The 19,167-nt window shown below is 47.8% G+C and overlaps 9 protein-coding genes across 9 annotated transcripts; 4 read left to right on the forward strand and 5 right to left on the reverse strand.

Annotated features, from left to right (window-relative positions):
* Positions 1–199: 199 nt before the first annotated feature.
* TOT_020000568 (conserved hypothetical protein) lies at positions 200–5,554 on the forward strand (the record flags this gene model as incomplete). Its single annotated transcript, XM_009692315.1, has 6 exons — positions 200–1,586; positions 1,926–2,094; positions 2,200–3,346; positions 3,383–3,987; positions 4,282–4,352; positions 4,740–5,554. The coding sequence occupies 6 exons, from the start codon at positions 200–202 to the stop codon at positions 5,552–5,554; spliced, it is 4,194 nt and encodes a 1,397-aa protein (XP_009690610.1).
* A 137-nt stretch (positions 5,555–5,691) lies between these two features.
* TOT_020000569 (hypothetical protein) lies at positions 5,692–5,811 on the reverse strand (the record flags this gene model as incomplete). Its single annotated transcript, XM_009692316.1, has 1 exon — positions 5,692–5,811. The coding sequence occupies one exon, from the start codon at positions 5,809–5,811 to the stop codon at positions 5,692–5,694; it is 120 nt and encodes a 39-aa protein (XP_009690611.1).
* A 96-nt stretch (positions 5,812–5,907) lies between these two features.
* TOT_020000570 (peptidyl-prolyl cis-trans isomerase) lies at positions 5,908–7,593 on the reverse strand (the record flags this gene model as incomplete). The annotated part of the gene is made up of 2 exons (XM_009692317.1): positions 5,908–6,977; positions 7,152–7,593. The coding sequence occupies 2 exons, from the start codon at positions 7,591–7,593 to the stop codon at positions 5,908–5,910; spliced, it is 1,512 nt and encodes a 503-aa protein (XP_009690612.1).
* A 162-nt stretch (positions 7,594–7,755) lies between these two features.
* Positions 7,756–10,815, forward strand: TOT_020000571 (conserved hypothetical protein; the record flags this gene model as incomplete). The annotated part of the gene is made up of 9 exons (XM_009692318.1): positions 7,756–8,072; positions 8,104–8,167; positions 8,198–8,929; positions 9,038–9,271; positions 9,301–9,471; positions 9,504–9,628; positions 9,652–9,746; positions 9,938–10,437; positions 10,588–10,815. 9 exons carry the CDS (start codon positions 7,756–7,758, stop codon positions 10,813–10,815), a joined length of 2,466 nt encoding a protein of 821 aa, XP_009690613.1.
* Positions 10,816–11,040: 225 nt separating this feature from the next.
* TOT_020000572 (conserved hypothetical protein) lies at positions 11,041–12,760 on the reverse strand (the record flags this gene model as incomplete). The annotated part of the gene is made up of 2 exons (XM_009692319.1): positions 11,041–12,057; positions 12,272–12,760. The coding sequence occupies 2 exons, from the start codon at positions 12,758–12,760 to the stop codon at positions 11,041–11,043; spliced, it is 1,506 nt and encodes a 501-aa protein (XP_009690614.1).
* A 107-nt stretch (positions 12,761–12,867) lies between these two features.
* On the reverse strand, positions 12,868–15,757 carry TOT_020000573 (conserved hypothetical protein; the record flags this gene model as incomplete). The annotated part of the gene is made up of 4 exons (XM_009692320.1): positions 12,868–13,307; positions 13,441–14,334; positions 14,437–15,212; positions 15,294–15,757. 4 exons carry the CDS (start codon positions 15,755–15,757, stop codon positions 12,868–12,870), a joined length of 2,574 nt encoding a protein of 857 aa, XP_009690615.1.
* Positions 15,758–16,100: 343 nt separating this feature from the next.
* On the forward strand, positions 16,101–17,177 carry TOT_020000574 (casein kinase II subunit beta; the record flags this gene model as incomplete). Its single annotated transcript, XM_009692321.1, has 4 exons — positions 16,101–16,208; positions 16,386–16,598; positions 16,665–16,991; positions 17,112–17,177. The coding sequence occupies 4 exons, from the start codon at positions 16,101–16,103 to the stop codon at positions 17,175–17,177; spliced, it is 714 nt and encodes a 237-aa protein (XP_009690616.1).
* Positions 17,178–17,236: 59 nt separating this feature from the next.
* Positions 17,237–18,174, forward strand: TOT_020000575 (conserved hypothetical protein; the record flags this gene model as incomplete). The annotated part of the gene is made up of 5 exons (XM_009692322.1): positions 17,237–17,336; positions 17,438–17,550; positions 17,602–17,671; positions 17,820–17,941; positions 18,031–18,174. 5 exons carry the CDS (start codon positions 17,237–17,239, stop codon positions 18,172–18,174), a joined length of 549 nt encoding a protein of 182 aa, XP_009690617.1.
* Positions 18,175–18,264: 90 nt separating this feature from the next.
* TOT_020000576 (conserved hypothetical protein) lies at positions 18,265–19,074 on the reverse strand (the record flags this gene model as incomplete). The annotated part of the gene is made up of 1 exon (XM_009692323.1): positions 18,265–19,074. One exon carries the CDS (start codon positions 19,072–19,074, stop codon positions 18,265–18,267), a length of 810 nt encoding a protein of 269 aa, XP_009690618.1.
* Between the last annotated feature and the right edge of the window lie 93 nt (positions 19,075–19,167).

Genomic DNA, 19,167 nt, shown 5'->3' on the forward strand with positions numbered 1-19,167 from the left:
AGGAAGGCCGTAGTGTCCATAAATAAGGTTTAAAAGGGGCCGTAGGCGATTTCCCAAACCACAAAGAGTAAAGGAGGCCGAAAATTGGCCGGAACAACATTACACATCGAACATTCGGAAACGTTCCCCAACATAGAGAGGCCGGAGGCACAAGGCAGCAAACAGCACAATTCGCAGCAAGACAGGGTAAACGAAAGAGATGGCGGACCCGCACGTTATCTCGATGCTGTACGAGGTACTGGTGGCGCAGTCTAAGTACGAGTCGAGAGGGATCGACTACAGAACGAGGCTGAAGGCGAACTACTACCAGCTGCTCAGGGAAAACAGGGCGCACAAGGACGCGCCCACTAAGTACCCGAAGCAGTCGACGAACAAGCTGCTGCTCTCGCTGGCGGACTCGGTGCGAGTGCTGGACCCGACGGAGCTGCAGACGACGGACCTGGAGCTCTGCTACGGAATCAACCAGTACGTCTTCCCCAAAATACCGGACTTCGACAGCCTCGACGCGAACTTCGTGTCAAAGTGGCACAAGTTCTACAACGTCCTGCCGGTGTACCAGAGGGCCTGGGAGAGGAGGAAGAGGCCGAACGAGAAGAAGCACTTCCCCATGTCCAAGAGGAGGAACGTGAAGGACTCGGAGAGCTCCTCCGAGGACGAGGGCCCGGAGCCGAAGGCGACGCACGCGGTGCTGATGACTGAGGAGGACTTTGACAACCCGAAGCTGAGCGCGAGGACTGAGGACCCGTACGAGGAGCCGAGTCCGCAGGCGAGGGACCCGGGGGCGGACTTCCCGAGTCACGCGGAGCGCGACGAGGGCCACGTGAAGCTGCCGATCGTGATGAACAAGGACGTCGAGGTGACCGACGACGCAATCGTGTTTGGGCTCATGGAAGACTACAGGCTCAGCGACTGGGTCTCCACGTCCTCGTTCGACATGTACAAGGAGCTCTACAGGCAGGTCTACTTCTACGACTCGTCGCTGCGCATGGGCCCGATTCAGAGGGAGGACATGGCCTCCTTCCAGAAGGACGAGGACTCGGAACACGAAAGGGAGGCGGGGAGCGCGGCGAACGTGAAGAGTGAGGCTGCGGCACCGCAGCCCGAAAAAATGGAGCCGAGCAGCGTGTACAGGTCCGACGCGGGCGTGCGAGTGTTCAGCAGGTCCGACGCGGACGGCAGTCTGGGATACGGGAGTGACGCTGGACTCAAGTTGGCAAATAACACGGGCAGCGGCGTCAGAGTCTCATACAGGGCGCACCCGCAGGACAGAGTGGCCGGAGCGTCGGCTGCCGGAGAAAAGGCGGCACACAGGCACGAAGCCGTTGTTGGGGATAGGGCCGTAAACGGACCGGACTGTGCGAGTAAGGCAGGAAATAAGCAGGACGCCCCCGAGAGATTGACCCAGGGGCAGGACGGTGCCAGTAAGCAAGTCAACAAGCAGGACTTTGTTGCAACTAAGTCGGCAAGCAAGCAAGACGCAACGAATAACTCGAGTAGTAAACAGGACTTTGTTGCAACTAAGTCGGCAAACAAGTCGGCCAACAAGCAGAACGTTGGAGCATCTAAGGCAGGGACTAGTTTAGATTGTGCAAACAAAGAGAGTCAAGGGCAGGACGCTAGTCCAACGAAGGGAGGGAATAAGGCAGAAGTTTTGAGTAAACAGGGTCAAAGACAGGAAGTTGGAACTAAGGCACCGGACAAGCAGGAAGCACGTGAAAACAGCAAAATGGTGTACAGAATGGAAAGTTCACGCAGAGAGTCGAGTAAGGGAGAGACGAGTGATAGGAAGGCAGGAGTGAATAAGTGTGAAAATAAAGCCTTCCAGAAAGTGGAAAGTACACAGCTGCAGAGGTTTGAGGACAGCAGAATGGAGTACATGGAAAACATGGGCTTCCACAGAGAACACGACATGGAGAGCTTTGAAGCAAGCTCGAACACGAACAGCTCGGACGAAGTGAACGACGAGCTTATAGGAACGAGGAACTTCTATAAAAAGGCGAAGCCGCTGACACTGCCAGGTAAATATAAGCAGGATACAGACCATTTTGATCCAGATGCAATCTTTGGAAACTACTACTGCCCACTGAGCTCAGGGTCGGTCGAAAACGCAAAGGAGGACGGGCAGGACGACAGCTGCACGAGCAGGCTGAGAAGGCAGGCGAAGGAGAAGGAAAAGAAGAAGACGAGCACGACGACGAGCACCACCTTCGTGGACAGCCTGGTGAAGGTGGACACGCTAGGCTCGAACAACTCGAACGAAACGAGCGCGAAGACAGACCTGGCGGAAATGGAAAAGCTGGAGGGAGAAAAGGATGAGACTTCGAAGCTGATGAACGTGAAGAGCTTCACAGTCAACTTCATGGAGGTGGACTCGATATACTCGTGCAACGACCTGGGCAACTTCGAAGTGAGGTGCAGCGCAAAGATCAAGCACCCCTTCGCATCGGGAGTCATGAGGAGGAAGATGGAGGGCACGCTGGGAGTGTACCAGGAGCTGCAGGTGCTGCTGAAGAAACTCTTCTCGCTCAAGAGGAAGATCAGCGGAAACTGCAGCATCTGCTCAGGCTGGAACCTCCTGCACGGGATAGCGCACTCGTTCTGCGAGTACTGCGAGGACAAGCTGGTGAACAGAGACCCTGAGATCCTGCTAAAAATATTCGAGATCAGGCGGTACCTGGTCTCGATACTGTACCCGATCGTGGGCTACAACTTTCAGACGCTAGAGCTCTTTAAGACGGGCGAGCTCGCGCACAACTGGAAGGACCTGATAAGGACGCAGAAGGTCTCGATTCAGTCGCTGACGGAGGTGGGTTCGTCGTTCCCGAAGGCATCGCTCCACGACTCGAGGTGTCTGCCCTCGCCGATAACGCTGCCGCACACGATCTGTGACACGATAAACACGTTCCAGTTCCCGAAGACGAACCAGTTTAGTCACGGACAGGGAGGTGCGTCAAGTCATTCACCTCAGGGCGTGTCACTGAGTCAGGGGCACCCTCAAGTAGCAGGTTTATCAGGCCAATCGAGTCAGGCGTTGTTAGGTTTGTCGGGTCAGTCGAGTCAGGCGTTGCTAGGTTTATCAGGCCAATCGAGTCAGGCGTTGCTGTCGCAAACACTGCTGACTCAGTTGGGGCAGTCGACGCACATAGGTCAGCTGGTGCAGCAAGTCAAGGAAGAGTTGCTGACGCCAATAAACACGCCGACGAAGCAGAGCCCGTTTGGAAGCGGACCACTGAAGCACAGTCCGGTGAATAACACGCAGAGCGGCAACACGGCACAGAGCGTAAACAGCGGAGTAAGTAGCACCAAGGGAACGAACGGATGCAGAGAAGCCTTCAACATAGAAGGAGTCTCATGCAAGGATAACGGCGACAGGAAGACGCAGAGCTACGGCCTGATGGACATAGTCAACTACAGAAGGTACCACAAGGCGAAGATGCTCAACGACTTCCTGGAACAGATGTACAACGAGTACCACTCGAGACCGGCACACAAAAGGTCGACGCACCTGGTTAACAACTACGTCAACATAGTGAAAAACGGGCAGCTGCTGACGACGGAGTTCATAATCCCGGAAAACGCAAGTCTGGACGTGGACTCGGAAGACTCGGACGAAACTGACGAGGAAACGCCAGAATTGAGGCAAAACGAAGGCCATGAATCGAGGTACAGCGAAAGGAACGGCGACAAGCAGAAGGAAAAGGGAGAGTCAAGGCCTGGTGAGAAGCACAACGAAAAGGCGGACCCAAAGAACGCTGAGAAGCAGGGCGACAGGAAGAAGGAGCCTGCAAGGGAAGGGCCGAGGGTGAGGGAGTTTAAGCCCAGGGAGACGTACTACGACGAGGACGCCTCGTTCGTGCTCAGCAGGCTCCCGCTCGACACGGACATGATCAAGTTGTCATTCTACCACCGAGGAGTCTATCAGTGCAAGACGAACAGCCTGAAGACGTACGCGTACGCGCACGTGGCCAAGATATTTGGCTTCAAGGAGTCGCAGTACACGCTGAGCTCGACGCCGGTGAGCAGAGGGAGCGGCCAGTACAGCGAGGGCTCAGTGTCGACCAGTTCCGAGAGTACAGAGGAGGGGCCAGCAACAGTGTCAGAAAGGAGGTCGCCGCCACGGCCAGGGAAAGCAGGCGGCCCTAGCACCTGCATTGGCGTTACTGGTGTTAATGTAGGCGTTACTGGCACTAACATTGGCTTTACTGGTGTTAATGTAGGCGCTACTGGCACTAACATTGGCTTTACTGGTAATACCGGCCCCAGTGTTATTGGCGTCGGCAGCACCGGCACAAATGTCATCAGCACTAGGAATTCCAGCAGTCGCAGCAGCAGCCGCAGCAGTAGTAACTCGAGTAGAGGAAGGTATAGGCGTGACCTGGGAGGCGAGTTGAGAGCAGCAGATAAAACAGGTGAAGCAGATGAGATGAGTGAAGTGAGTGGGACGAACGAGGAAGAAGGGTCAGTTAAGAGTAGGCACACGTCAGTGTACTCGTCGTCAGGAAGTTCCGTCAAGACGAAGAAGAACGGAAAGGGTAGCAGAGGTGGGAGGAATGGTAAGAGTGGTGGAAGGACACAGGGTAGTAAGGGCAGTGGAGCTGGTAGGAAAGGAGTGATGGATGAGGACGATGCGCCCTCATTAATGGAAATAGATAGCGCTTATGTGGATGCGGCACTGACGTCGATGACGACGCCACCACCAGGAGCAACCTCAGGAGCCTCCATGGCTCCAATGTCAACAGTAATGAACACTGTAAACACAGACGCTGGTGCTACCACGGCCTATGCAACGGTGAATGCAGAGTCGACTACGGCAAACAGAGGTGCCAATATGACTACAGTAAACGCTACGACAACTGCCAATACAACAACGGTAACCACAGGTGCCAGTGTGACAACGACAACTGCCAATATGACTACGGTAAGCACAGGTGCACCTACTAGTGCTGACACCACTGCAGCCTATTCAACGGCCGCAAAAGCGACGGCGGTAAAAGCAAATGGTAGTATAATGAACAGTGGACATATGTGTAAAGATGAGCCGACGTTGACTATAGATTTGGACGACGCAGGTGAAGTGGACGCGTCAGGGCTAGCACAGAGCACGTCAAACGAGGAAGACAACTCTGCAGGACTAAACTACGGCTGGCACGAGCACGTAGTGAGAAACCTGAGTAAAAAGGCGTTTTTGGTTAAGAACAATAAGAACGAAAACAGCGAGCTGATAAGTAGAATGCTCAGCGAAGAGGGCAACGACGGGAAGGTCTGCAACGCGGAGCTGCTGAGGAAGCTCCACAGGTATAAGCTGCTGCAGAACATGCCGACGCAGGTGCTCAGCGGGCTGAGAGCCACTGGGAAGCTGAACATAGGCTTCCCGACGAGCCTGGAGATGTTCGTGCTCAACGTCCCGGACTCGATAATGGACTGCGGAATGTACGGGGGAGTGGGGAAGAGCTTCATGTACTCGCTCGACGCAATAGTCCACAACCTGGCGCTGCTGAGCACGATCATCAGAGTGGGCACGGTGAGCAACGTTAGAAAGAAGAACGCAAAGTAAATTGATGTAATAGTTGTAAGTGGATTAACTGGCGTAAATGTCGCCACTATTTTAACAACAGTGAACGTTAAAGTTATATTAATGTGGTAGTATATTAACTGGTGTTATGTAGTAATCAAGTAATTGGTATCAGTATATTAGTTGGTGTTATGTAGTAATCTAGTAATTGAAATTGGTATGATATTAACAACGGGTTTGAGTAACAGTGTATTGGTAACAGCAACCGCTGCGAGTGGCAGTGTGTTAGTTGACAGCATAAACTAGTTTAACGGGTAACAACTACCAGTATAACTGGCAACAGCACAAACTAGTTTGAGTAACAGTGTATTGGTAACAGCAACTGCTGTAAGTGGTTACTTCTTGATGAGGTACCCGACCTCGTTCAGCTTCGCGCGCTTAGAGTCTGGAGCCTCGGAGGAGGCAGCGTCGAAGAGCCACTTCTTCGTGTTCCTGTTGGCGCGCTTCCGCGACTCGAGCAGCTGCTCCTCGCGCTCCTTGTCGAGGGCCCTCCGGGCCTCCTCGAAGGGGTTGCAGTAGACGAGGGTGGCGAGGAGCCGGGGAGGCTTCAGGGGACGCTCCTCGTCGTCGACCTTGAGGGCGTTCCAGCGCCGCAGCACCTCGAGGCCGCCCACGACCTTGCCGAACACCGTGTGCACGTTGTCGAGGTGCGAGCAGGTGTTGAAGGTGATGAAGAACTGCGAGCCGTTGGTGTGTTTCCCCTTGTTGGCCATGGAGAGCACGCCCGCGCCGACGTGGAAGAGCGTGTTGTCGAACTCGTCGCGGAAGAACCGGGGGACGGCCTCGGAGACCCCGTCCCGCCTGGCCCTGGTGGAAAAGGCGCTCTCGCCGCCGCGGCCCGTGTTCGTAGGGTCCCCGCCCTGGATCATGAAGTCGGGCACGCAGCGGAAGAACTCGGTGCCGTCGTAGTAGCCGTCCTCGCAGTGCTGCAGGAAGTTGTCGCAGGCGACGGGGACGCGGTCGGCGTGGAGCATCACGTTGAGGTCGCCGTCGCTGGTGCTCAGCTTAACGTAGCCCTTCTGCTTCCGCCGCTTCACGTACTCGTAGAGCGGCAGCCGCACCTCGAAGACGGTCTTGTCGCGGTACTCGACGCGGTAGCTGGGGTCGACTGACGTCGACGTGAAGCTGCTCGCGTGGCTGCCGGTGGTGAACAGCTCGTGCTTCGGCCGGTCGGGTGCGTCGCTCTGGTCGCTTTTGAAGATCTTCGCGTGCTTGTCCAGCAGCTCCGGCCTCTCGACCATCTTGGTCATCACTGCGGAGTAGATGTGGTTGCCCTTGATCTCGTTCTCGCTCCTCTGCGCCTTGAAGTACGTCGAGTTCACGTGCTTGAAGTTTGCGATGGTCCTCAGGTCGGTGTTATGAGGGTCCTGAATGGTGACTATATCTGCCTTGGTAAACTTAATCCCTAAAATTCGTGTTAGTGTGCATTATCTGTAAAAGAAACTAGTATGTGTGAGTGAATGTTAAAAAATGTGTGAGCGTCACTAGCGGACTCTATAAAATTGCTGATCCAATTGCAACTAGCATTAATATGGGAAATATAAATATCTAGATAGGTTTATGTAAAAAAAGGACGTACCAGATAGAGGATCGCTCATGGAGCCGTCAGATTGCTTTGCTGCCACCTGTTTTAGCGTCGAATAGCCGTACACGTTCCCGGAAGTCCTCACAGCCACAATGTGGGAGCCTGAAGTGAACCTTTTGAGTGAAAGCGGGCACTGAAAAAAGTTTTTCTCGTCCTTAGTAAAATGTAAGGGAAACAGGTCATCCATGGTTAAAGTTTCACCTGTAACTGGGTTCCTTCCATACTTGGAAACAAACTCTTTAATCTTATCGTGGTCAAAAACATGACCTTCTATGGTACAAAAGGGGTTAGTGAAGGGAACGAGGGAGAGGAAGCAGGAATCCAGCGGAACGAGCTCGGCAGGCCTGTTGGTGGCCGTGGGAGCCTGAGTCCTGGCTAACTCAGAAGGCAAAATGTATAATTTGTCCTTGCTGTGGCGATGCTTGCTACTTCCCATCTAAATCATAATACTCAGGGTTAATATTGTATGGAGGTCTTGGGACCTCATACCAAGATTAATTATGGAAAATCAGAACACATAAAATGTAAAATACTCAATTTTGTACTATAATTTATAACTATATCGTTGAGCCTAATTAAATATGGAATCTCGAGTGAGATGGTAGCTTTTTCAACTTTGCCTCTAATAGGCATCCTTCTACTTATAAATTCCTATACATTTTTAATTAACAAGAATAAATCAAATTGTTTCAATAATTTGGGCCTGAAACACAAAATATTAGTCGGTATTGCGGTTCAACATGACGAGCCGTTTATACTTACACAGTCTTTGGAGCCCGGTAAACAGAACGAACTCGTGATAAATGAACGCGAAACTCACGGAATTAACAAAATAATAAAGGATATAGAAAGGAGAAATAGTAGAAATGACCCGATTTTCCCGGTTGGCTCAATAGTGTTTGTGAAAAAAGGAAAGTAAGTAAAGACGTTAAATAAGCGAATACAGGTTTCGGTGCTCGCGCGGAACAGTTTTGTTCAACAAACCGACGGAAATCGCTAAGCCCTATGAAGTAAGTCAATGCGCATCATATTTGTGTTAGGTGCTCCTAGCATTAGATTGTAGAAACTACGAAGGAATAGTTAAAGAGGATTTGTCAATGGATCACGGAACAAGTCTGTGGTTCAGCGAGAAGGACCTGTCGGAGGACGAGATATATTTTAAGAAAACGCCGCCACTGCTCTCCTCAGACTACGTGCCAATAACGAAACACCGATACATTAAAACGAGCAGAATATACAACAACACGCTCATCAACTGTTTAAAATATAATGAAATCGTTTCGACGTACAAGGAGGCAGTTAGGAATAAAAAAACGGACCACTTCACGCCGGTGATTGCATATTCACAGCTGGCGCGCTCGTTGAACATATTTAGCACGGAGTGCCAGGATAACATCATCAAGGGCACGCACGAAAAGTACGTGTCGTTCAAAAAGGTGTTGAACGAAAAGGTAGATAAAAAATTTATTGAACAGCTAGTCGACGACGTCCTGCAGAGTGTGAGGAACTCGGAGCTGACGATGGTTAACTACTCGTGGATACTCTGGGCAACGACGAAGTTCGACTACTACGACATATTCAGCCATAAGTTCCTGACGCTCGTGAAGGAGGTGCACAGGAGTATGACGCTGGAGGGGCTGAGAGCACTGGACAGCACGTGCCTCTGCAACGTGCTCTTCAGCTACACGCGCTTTAACCCGGAGTCGATCGACCACATATACAACATCTCGAAAATACTGACGACCATTCCAATGGAAAATGCGAAGACGCTGGTAAGTTGGATGCTTATTATGGCAGTAACGCGGAGCGTGCACGTGATATATGGGAATGATAGAAGATAGCTGTGAGTTGGGAAAGTGCGGGTGTTAATTAATTTGTAGCCCCTGAACCTAATGCTGAGTGTGTTCTACATTAAAAACCTGGACCCGGGGAACCTGCTGGAGTACCTGACGCAGTACATCCTGAAGTACCACTACAAGATTCCGAAGTCGGAGGCGATCTACTTCATAAGGAGCCTGCAGGACTACAAGACGGTGCCGCCGCAGGTGATGGACAAGTTGTACGCAATAGCGTTTTCGCACGAAGATGAAAAGAGTAGAGTCTTCAGCTCAAGCGTAGGTGCTGCCGAGTTAACGTGATTTAGGACTTCTACAACCTGCTCCTGTGCTCAATACGGGACAAGGAGATGTTCACGCTCTTCGAGAAGGAGGTGTACCTGTCGGACACGATGCTGGAGCCCTACGCAATGCTCAAGTCGCTGCACGTGCTGTCGAGAACGAACTACAACAAAATGACAACGTGGATACTGGACAAGGTAGGAGAAGAGGCAGTCACAAGAACGTACAGGCCATTTCAAGCATCGAGTACTTCTCGGACCTGGAAAAGAACAGGTTCTTCACGTCGACGTGCAGAGTGGCGAACGTGCCCAAACAGCTAATCAACACGCTGTATAAGTACTTCAAGACGTACATGTGAGTTTGCTCGAGGCCATAAGAAAGCGTAGGTTCCAGAAGCCGGACCTCATAACGTTTCAAATATTCCTGAGGTTCATAAATAAGCACAACCTGGGAACGAGAGACGATATACTAGGTAGTAATTTGTTTGGATACGCAATGGATAGGCAGAAGGAGAGTTATGTAGTTACATAGGCAGATGTTCAGACAGACAGTTACATAGATTATGGTAAACAGTTTTAGCCGAGACAGATAGGGAGTAGTGTAGACGGGTAGCAGCATAGGTATGGAGATACATGGTGATACATGCGATACATGGCGTTGCAGGAATTTTGGAAACACTGAGCACGAACAAGTTCAACTGGAACCTGAACAACGCGAACAGGTTCCTGCTGAACCTGCACATACAGTCGCAGAAGCACGACATAAACGCGCACGAGCACTACCCGGAGTTCATCGAGGAGGTGGTCTCCTACGTAGCGCCGGATAAGAAGTACCACATCAACGAGTACGCACACCTGATATACTGCATATCGGAGGTGGCGCCGAAGCTCTTTGACAAGGCGGCGGAAATAGCGCTGAGGTACAGAGTGAACAGGAAGATTACGGGCGAGGCGGTGAGCAAGGGAGTGTTGAACCTGGCGCAGGCGCTGTACAACATAGGTCTGAGGTTCTCAAAGGACTTCAACGACTACTCCTGCATGAAGGTAATCAGCTTCAACAACAGCGGAAAACCCTGCACGGGAAAGCCAGTGTCGACAGCGTGCTACGAGTTCCACAACTCGCCCAGATGCAGCCAGTGGTCAACGATGTTCCTGTACCTGCTAGTAAGTGGGAGTAGATAGCGCACCTACACAGACAGTTATGAGTAGTTAGTTGTGCGTATAAAGGAAACGGCATCCTATTTATATGTGGTAGTTGATGTAAAAGTTACGGTACATGAAAAGTAGTTGAAACTGTGTTTATGGATGATGTAGGTCAGAGGAGGCTTCATAACAGTAGTTAACTTTCCGAAGAGAAGGTTGATAGAGTTTCTGGCGCCAGTGAAAAAGTACCTGTCCAACTTTGATCTGAGGATACTGAGAATGTCAATGGACTACCTAGGCGTCGAAGACCACGAGCTGGATGACCTGATCAGGAGCGTCCCGAAGGGCATAAAGGAGTTAACAAGACAAGAGTCAGTGCCATCATCGCCAAACCTATAATTTCTCAATTCTGTATTCAGCAACAAGGATAATGTAAATTAGTAGATGAATACACAGGTGTTAGTGGCTGTGCAATTATTTAGTTAGTGCGGAGTTAGCATGGGTAGGCAGTGGCCAGTTGTAGCATCGGCTGGTGGATGTGGACTAAAAGTAGTAGTAATAGTCGTGGATGGGAGTTAGTGAGTAGGTAACGAATAAGTTCGCGTAGTTTAGTAGAAGATTAGTTTATTCCAATGATTTCGAGTTGAGCGCGTGGATGGAGTCGTCCCTCAGGAGAGGAGCGAAGTCGCCCCTGGTGGGAAGAAGAATGTCGCATTTGAAGTCGTCGCCGCAAGAGTCGTTCCTGTCGTCAATGCTGGAGGACTCCTTAACGGTCTTGTCGACGACGAGGTCGTCGGAAGACCTGCTAAGGCCCTGCAGGAAGAGGAGCTCCTCCGCAGTCAAGTTAGCCTCCTTGATCTTGCTGGGAATGTCAATGCCCTTCAACAAACTGATGATGTCGTTATCAGTGAGCTTAATTAGAGGGTTGTTGAAGAGATCGGAATGGGATGATTCGGGGGTCTTGCGGGGCAGTTTTAAGTCTGCAGACCTGGAGGGCTGAGCAAAGGCGCCTGAGCTGGCGAGAGCCCTCATCAAAAGGGAGGCGGACTTGGAGGCCTTGAGACCGTCGAGGAGGGAAAGAGACCCGCTCGAATTGTCGGCTGCCTCCTGAGAAGCCTGCTCGGAGGACCTTGAGTCCGAGATCACGAGGAGCTTCTTAAATTTGGCCTCGACGCTCTCAATGTTGGACACCGCGGACTGCTCCTGGGCCTTGGCGGCCTCAGTCTCCTCCGTGGCGTTGTTGCGAACACTTAAAAATGCGTAGTCGGACGAGAGGACGTCCAGCTTGTTTTCAGCGTCGGCCACGCCCTCAAACCTCATGCTCCTGATGTAGTTCTCAAGAATGTCATTGGAGGTTTTGAGGTCCTCGGAGACGTCGAACATCTTGTCCTCCTCTTTGGACGCGAATTCGGGCGAGAGGTTTAGTCCGGAGTTGAATGCAGCCTGCTCGGCTTGGAGCACCGGAGAGGCGCCGACCTTGTCGTTTGAGTTTCCGTACTTCAAGTTATACTTTGCAAAGTTGTAGCCCACTGACTCGTGGTTCTTCATAAACTGCTCAAACTCCTTGGCGTCCATTTCTCTCGTTTGAATCACCTGGGAGTCCCTGGAGTTGACGTTGATCATGTCCACGTTTGAGTCGACCTGTTATATGTCAGTTAGAGTTTACTTAGTTGCACCTTTATGTAATTATGTACTGGTAAGTCATCGTTAACTGGCTGTGTAGTTGCATTGGTTTAAGTATGTAGTTACATAAATATCGCTGGTCTGGCGGTCACAAGGTTACACGTAACATGGACGTGAAACCACGTGAAAGCACAGATGCGATTGCATAACTGGATAGGTTTGACTAAAATACCTCAGGCCTTGGCTTTAAAATTTGGATGATGTCCCTTATCTCCTCCTCGTTGTTCCTGCAGATCAGCTCAATCCTAGACAGCCTCGCGTCGATGGTCCTCAGAGTGTAGCCTATGCCTCCGAGGTTAGAGTGACTGCGGTCTATCAGTTGGCCGGACGGGATCTTTCTGGGATGGGCCACGAATGAGACTGGCGGCGTCGCTATCCTCCGTCCGATGTCGCTCTTGTACTCGGTGTCCACGGGCCTCGAGTTCTGACGCAGCCTCTCGTTGTAGTAGGCGTAGCCAGGGTCGAACCTCAGCGGGACTCGGTCGTCGTGCGCGAGGTAGCTTGCCCGGGTGATGTAATGCATGGGTGATATCGGCATCTTCATCTTTATCTGGCCTGCTTCCGTCACGTACTGCTGTTTGAAAACGGGGTTGGGGTTCTGCTTCTCCCCGGGGTTGATACAGCAACTCAAGGGGCAGGGAATCATGTTTGGCGAGATCATATTAATTTTTCAGGAATGGGATGTGTTGTAGACTCTGGAGCGTATAATATTATTTAAACTCATTCCTGTGTTCATCGGTGCTCATCGGAAGAACACAGGTGAGATAATTAAAATATATGGTACATCATCAAAAAATTATAAACGCTAGTCGTTTGCGCGTTGAACTCCTCTTCTATGGCGCTTTTCGAGTAAAACTGCTCCTTTGACTCCCTTTTCAGTATCTTCAGAGTCTGACTCAGACTCTCTAGGTTTTCATGCCCCTCCAGGTCCAACTTCGAAAAGTGATTCAGTGATGACGAAATGCAGCTGGAAAGTGAAACGAGTTCTTCCAGACTGAAGTACTCCATTCGGGGGTATATCAGCTTCAGATTCTCCCGCAAAAGCTCATATACTCCGTCGGAACTCCCCAGCGCTAGCGAGTCTGAAATATAGTCGAGCAACTTCACATCGTGTCCCACGGTGAGTCTATCTTCCCGATCCTCCTCTGAACAGACATTTGCATATATAGGCATACAGGCGTATTTATGTCGATATTTATGCACGTATTCTTTGACGTGCGTTCAGTAGTACGTGCGATTACTCATTTTATACGTAACATAGTCGTTAACTTACTGTCGTCGGCCCTAAAATACTCCAACAACTTGTCAACTAAATGAACATGAGCACACTGTGCAAAGTACCTGTTGAGTCTGTGTATTCCTTCACTCTACTGCTACTTTCTTGCTCTAGTACCCCGTTACAAATGCTAATTGAAGATATTGTCCTTAGCACTTGCACCCTTTCACTTAGTGTAAAATCCTCAGATAGCATATTTGAGACGCATTTCATCGCCGCTTCTGCGAAACTTATCAAATCACCCAGCAGCCCATTTGACAGCGACTTCTCAATGTTTTCCGCAAATTCCGCGGCAATTTTGCTGAAATCGCTGGTACTCTTCTTATTTAGGTTCCCTGACATGTGCAACATGTCCAATGCTAAAAACGGCTTCTCGCGCACTCTCCTTGAGCAGTAGAATGGGTGTATAACGTTTCTAATGAGCTTGCAGAGACTCAAGCCGTCATTTTTTGTCGTAGACTCTGGTATCTCCATCATGTAGCTCGTGAAAACCCTCATCAACAGTGAATACAGTCTGTGATCTCCTCTGGACAGTGTGTGTGTTGTCAGGTGAGGCTTGTAGTAATTCACTTGATCGTCCCTGTAAAACTCGCATTTAGGGTCAATTTTATAAAAGTGCACGTGCGAATGGTCCAAAATCGTCTTTGGTGATACTAGTTTTAATTCATTAATTGTATTTTCAGAATCGCCCTTCAGGCCAATCAGAAGTGCGTATAGGTTTGTCAGAATACTGTGTGCCTTGCTACCATCACACACACTGCCATCGCCGCCGATAACTTCATTTGAGTACCTTGAGTAGTCCAACACTGTCGCTATGATGTTGCAAACATAAATCCTCGGGTATGTCTGGAACTTAAACTTATTCAAAATAAGGTGCTCTATTTTTCCGTACAGGTTCTGAAAGTTGACGGTGTAGCTAACTGCAGCTCCGCAGTCGATATAAACTGCGACACTGGCGTCTACGGCACTGGCAGCGTTGCTGACCTCACCAGTCGTCTCATCCTCAGGGCCACTCAATGACGCCTGGCCCCCCTCCTTAGAACCTAGATCCAACTTCCCACAATCCGATGCTCTTGCCTTTGAACTCGTTTGACTCTTCCAACTCACATTGTTTGTTTCAATGTTATGCCTCCATAGCCTTTTAAACTCTATTCTGTGATGTACTGACGATATCAAAAACTCTGAGTTGCAGTTAAAAATCGCCTTCAAGGCTTTCATGTCATCCAACAGTATGTTAGAGGTGTCAGCATCGGCACCCGTAGCAGCAGTACTAGAGCTGCCACTCTCTCCGGAAACTTCATTATTGGTTCCTTTCAAGATCCGTTGAACATAGTTCTCAAAGTTTTGTAAATCCAGAAGTGGCATCTTAAATATTCGTGAGAGCATCTTCGTATACATTTCCACGAAGTTCGCGTCCTTTTTACTTCTGAAAAACGTGTTTGAGACCTCAATCATGTCATCCGTGCTCAACGACTCCATGTTATCGTAGACGTGCCCGTACAAAACATCAGTCAGCTTTTTAAACTTGAAATCCTTCAAAACCCTTAAAAAGTCCAACACGTTCCCAAGTTCCCCAACGCTACCACTGGTCGGCTCTTTACACTTCATCAACGGTATCATGTGGTCATAGAAAATCAGGCACAGTAGGTTTAAAAGGTTTTCGTACCTCTCCTGGTGCTTCCCAAAGACCTCAAAGGTCGCAATGATTTGGAACGGCGTGAACCTGTGCACGTTCAAATACATATACGACTGGATCAGGTTCCTCATCTCGTGCGAAAGGCCATTAAGCCTATCGTACAGCAGCAGGATCTTAACACAGTGGTCCATACTCAGCTTCCTATGGTGCAGCAGCCTCTGGGCCTGTGTTTTAAAATCGTCCAAAAGACTACGCTTATCTGCTCCTAAACTGCCTATATACCTGCTGATATTCTGATTCCTCAGATAATTATACAAATTCTCAAGGCTCATATCACTCTCAACTCCAAGAATATTGTAGCAAATTCCAGAAACTACGTCATCTCCATCCATGCTGTTTATGGCTACATTGACCTTTGACCTTGAATTCGTGACCTTGCAGGTCCTGTAGGTGGCCACTGACCTTTGTAGAGGTTTAATCCGGTCGTTTGTGTCCACATAGTCCTCGCTCGTGCTATCGTCTCTGTTGGTCCAGCTCCTTCTCTGGTCATTCTTCTCAAATGCTGACGACTCCGTCAGATCCCTCTTGTCAGATATATCATAGTAATTGACCTGATTTCCACTTAAAGTTGTGAAACATGATCTCAGATGGGTGGAAATACTGTTTTTATGCCATGCAATCTGAGTTAGCCTTCTCAGAATGTCAAAGTAACACACATTAAACTTCATATTTAAGCAGAATGCCATTAAATTTGCCAAAAAATCATAATTTACAGTAGTTTACACCTATACACAACTCAATGATTAATTTTTATTCACAAAAAATTATTATACTAAAATTTATTGAACCAAATTAGCAAAATACAAACGAGGGTGTAATTTTAAAAATTCATATAGAAATACACCAAATAGATCAATATAGGATTTAACATAACTTTACATCATAATGGATCCGTTGGATTTGAAATGTGGTCACGAACTGGACCCCTTTATGACAACAGCAACTCCCCATCTAGTTGTAGACAAATCAGTTTAAATATAATAAGTATGTAGTATATATTGTTGTAACTTTCTTAAATTCAACTAGGAAATGGAAGAGGAGTTTACAGAGTGGGACCAATTTAGCTCTGATTCGTGCGAAACCCTGAAATGGATTCCTTGGTTTGCCTCTCTGGAAGGACACGAATTTTTGTTAGAAGTGAGTCGACGTATATATAATTAGGTATTCCATATCAAATTCACAATATTAATCTTTAATTGTAAATTTTCGAGCTAACCGGCATCCTCCAAAATATATAACCCATATTTTGCCTGTAAAGAGCTACTTTATTCACAAAATATGATTTTTTATGTGCTGATTTAAATTTGTATGTAGATTGAGGAATCGTTTGTAAGAGATCAGTTCAATCTAAGTGGACTTAAAAATATTAGAAATTATAATGGAGCTATGAGCATGATCTTAGGCCCAGCTCCTACGGAAGAAGTTTTCATGGACGGGAAATTTCTTGAGCTTTATATGAATGCCACCGACTTATACGGAATGTTGCATTCGAGATATATAACGACGCCAATAGGTCTTCGGAGAATGGTAAGCTAAATAAATACTGGACCTACCACAAAAATTGTAACTAAATAACGATTAACTTATGTTCAGAGAGACAAGTATCAACAGGGAGTGTTTGGTCAGTGTCCTAGGGTGGAATGTCAGAGGCAGAACGTTCTCCCGGTCGGATTCAGCGACAACTTGCACAACCATAGAATAAAGACGTACTGTCCGCGATGCCAGGAAGCATACGTAATAAGATCTGGAGAAGTCCACGCAGATATAGACGGGGCGTTCTTTGGAAGGTCGTTCCCGCACCTGTTCCTGCTGACCTTTCCGAACCTAATACCAGATCAACCCCCGGTGCCATTTGTGCCAAAAATTTTCGGTTTCAAAGTTCACAACATAAACTCATTGATAAAAATAAAGCTGGAAAATGTAAGTCGGTAGTAAAGCTTAGTTATTGGAATGTGTAAATGACAACGATGTTGTCTGAAAAACGATAGTTTGAAGTAATTGAAACCAAGAAATTCTGTATTCGGCTTCATTCATATTCAGGGGGAATTTGGAGTCACGAACAAGGCGGAGTCCCCATCGCAGGATGAAATGAAAGTGGATGAGTAACACATACACCCCATCTGATCCCTTGAGAATTTGTAAATTTCTAATTTTGTGTTTGTAAAATGATACGTATTACCAGTATTATGCGCTCACAGAAGGTTTGTGATGCCTTAGTTATGTTCGGAACCCACGTAAACAGGACGCCGTTCGTATCGCATCCAGGTATTACTCGAATAAGCATATTCCACCAGTAAACATGAGATTAAGCCTAAAATAGCCCATGAAGATAAAATAAATGAAAGTATTAAATGAATAACATTTAGGTGTTATGGCCGTAGCCCAGTTACTGGAAATGAAGTCCCTGGTGGAGCACAGAGCACATTTTACACAGGAAGATGTCAACAGAATGTACGAATTCGACTCAGAGCTCGCAAAGGTAACAGTTAGAATAGTAAATAAAGGATTGCTGTACTGATTATGGCTTTAGAAGGCGCAAGTTGCAGTGGATTACGACTTACCAGTGTCACACTATAACTTGGACTATTTAGACAAGCCAGGTAACTTTCATTAACACGGCTAACTGTAACTGTACATACCCTAATGCCTGTTACATTAGTTTGAAATAAGTTAGTTTAGTGCAGTAGATTAATTTAGTTAACATAAGTAGCAAGTGTGTACGTTACACATTGAAAAACGGATCTATAGGATTCGTGGAGACGTTGTTGAAGGAGAAGAAGCTCAATGAAAAGATAGCAGAAGAGGTGCTCTCAGCACCCAAAGGAGACTATAAACAGCCAAAATCAATGGAATCGTACAAAGCACCAACAGTAAGTGGCTATGTATGCTGTATGGAATGTACACAATGTACGCAATGGTCTCTGAGTTACTTGATGTTCTGATAAACTAATATTCTTAGATTCCTGTGGAATGGAGAGAACACGAGTTGGCATTCACAGATTTAATGGTCGATGTGCAGCCCTCGGTGGTCAGAGAGATGGAAACACAAGCAAAAATGCGCAAATTTGTAGAAGAACACGAGAAAAAATTTAAAAATAAATAAGAAAATGAAAAAAAATAGTAAATAGCAAATGACACTTGAGGAAAACATTAGTATTTAAATTTAAAAAAGAACCGACCGATTACAATTTAATTATTGCAGTTGGTGCATCCAAGTGGCCATTGGAAACTCGACCGCAGAAGAGATGAGTCGGCCTCTCAAAATTGGATGAGGAATCTTAATTTTGGAAAGCTGCATCATCTTACAGTACTCATTTAATCTTTTATTGTACTCGTTCATGACCTTGATGCCCAGGCCTTCTAGAATCTGGTGGAGGTGTTTGTCCACCAGTTTATGGCTAGTCTCAACCTCCAGGACGGAGTACCGACCAGAACTAGCCAGAGTGTCCGGCGAACAGCTGATTGAGTGCTCATAATTTGAAGCGTAGTCGGATAAGCTAGTAACCCTAAAGTTTAAAGAAAATGGACTAGCGTTAGGTAGTGAGTCTACTATAACGTCAGGGTCACTTTGTGACGCCTTCTGGTATTTTTCCAGATTAAAATTAATCTTTCCGCTTAAAACAGAGTTAGGGTGTGAGGAGTCGTCTAAAGCGATGTTCAAGTTACCATTGTTTGATAGAAAATCCTTTAAACTGAAGGTAGTGATACATGTGTAGGTTTTCGTGCATTGGCAGTCCGCAATTAGCTTTGAAATTTGGGAGTACATTGGGTCGTCGGTGGTTCCTATCACGAGGCCCTTTTGGTTAATCCTAAGCTTGCTTGGAAACTTAATGGAATCCTCGGAAATTCGCAACTTTGCGGCAACAACAGAGGATAAGGAATCCTGAAGCTTCGCCTTGCCGGAAGGTGAGCATACATGCCATCCTATAGGTTTGTACGCCACGAACAACCTTTCTGATGGGCCTCTGAAGATAATCCGTATTTCATCGAAAATATTTGCCATATAAAATTTAAGTAAACCACACACAATTGGGCGGAATGACGTTGTAAATATAATATTCATTTTTATACACAATTGATATTATAGTCCACATTG

The sequence above is a fragment of the Theileria orientalis genome, chromosome 2, assembly GCF_000740895.1.
Source record: "Theileria orientalis strain Shintoku DNA, chromosome 2, complete genome".
NCBI lineage: Eukaryota > Apicomplexa > Aconoidasida > Piroplasmida > Theileriidae > Theileria > Theileria orientalis.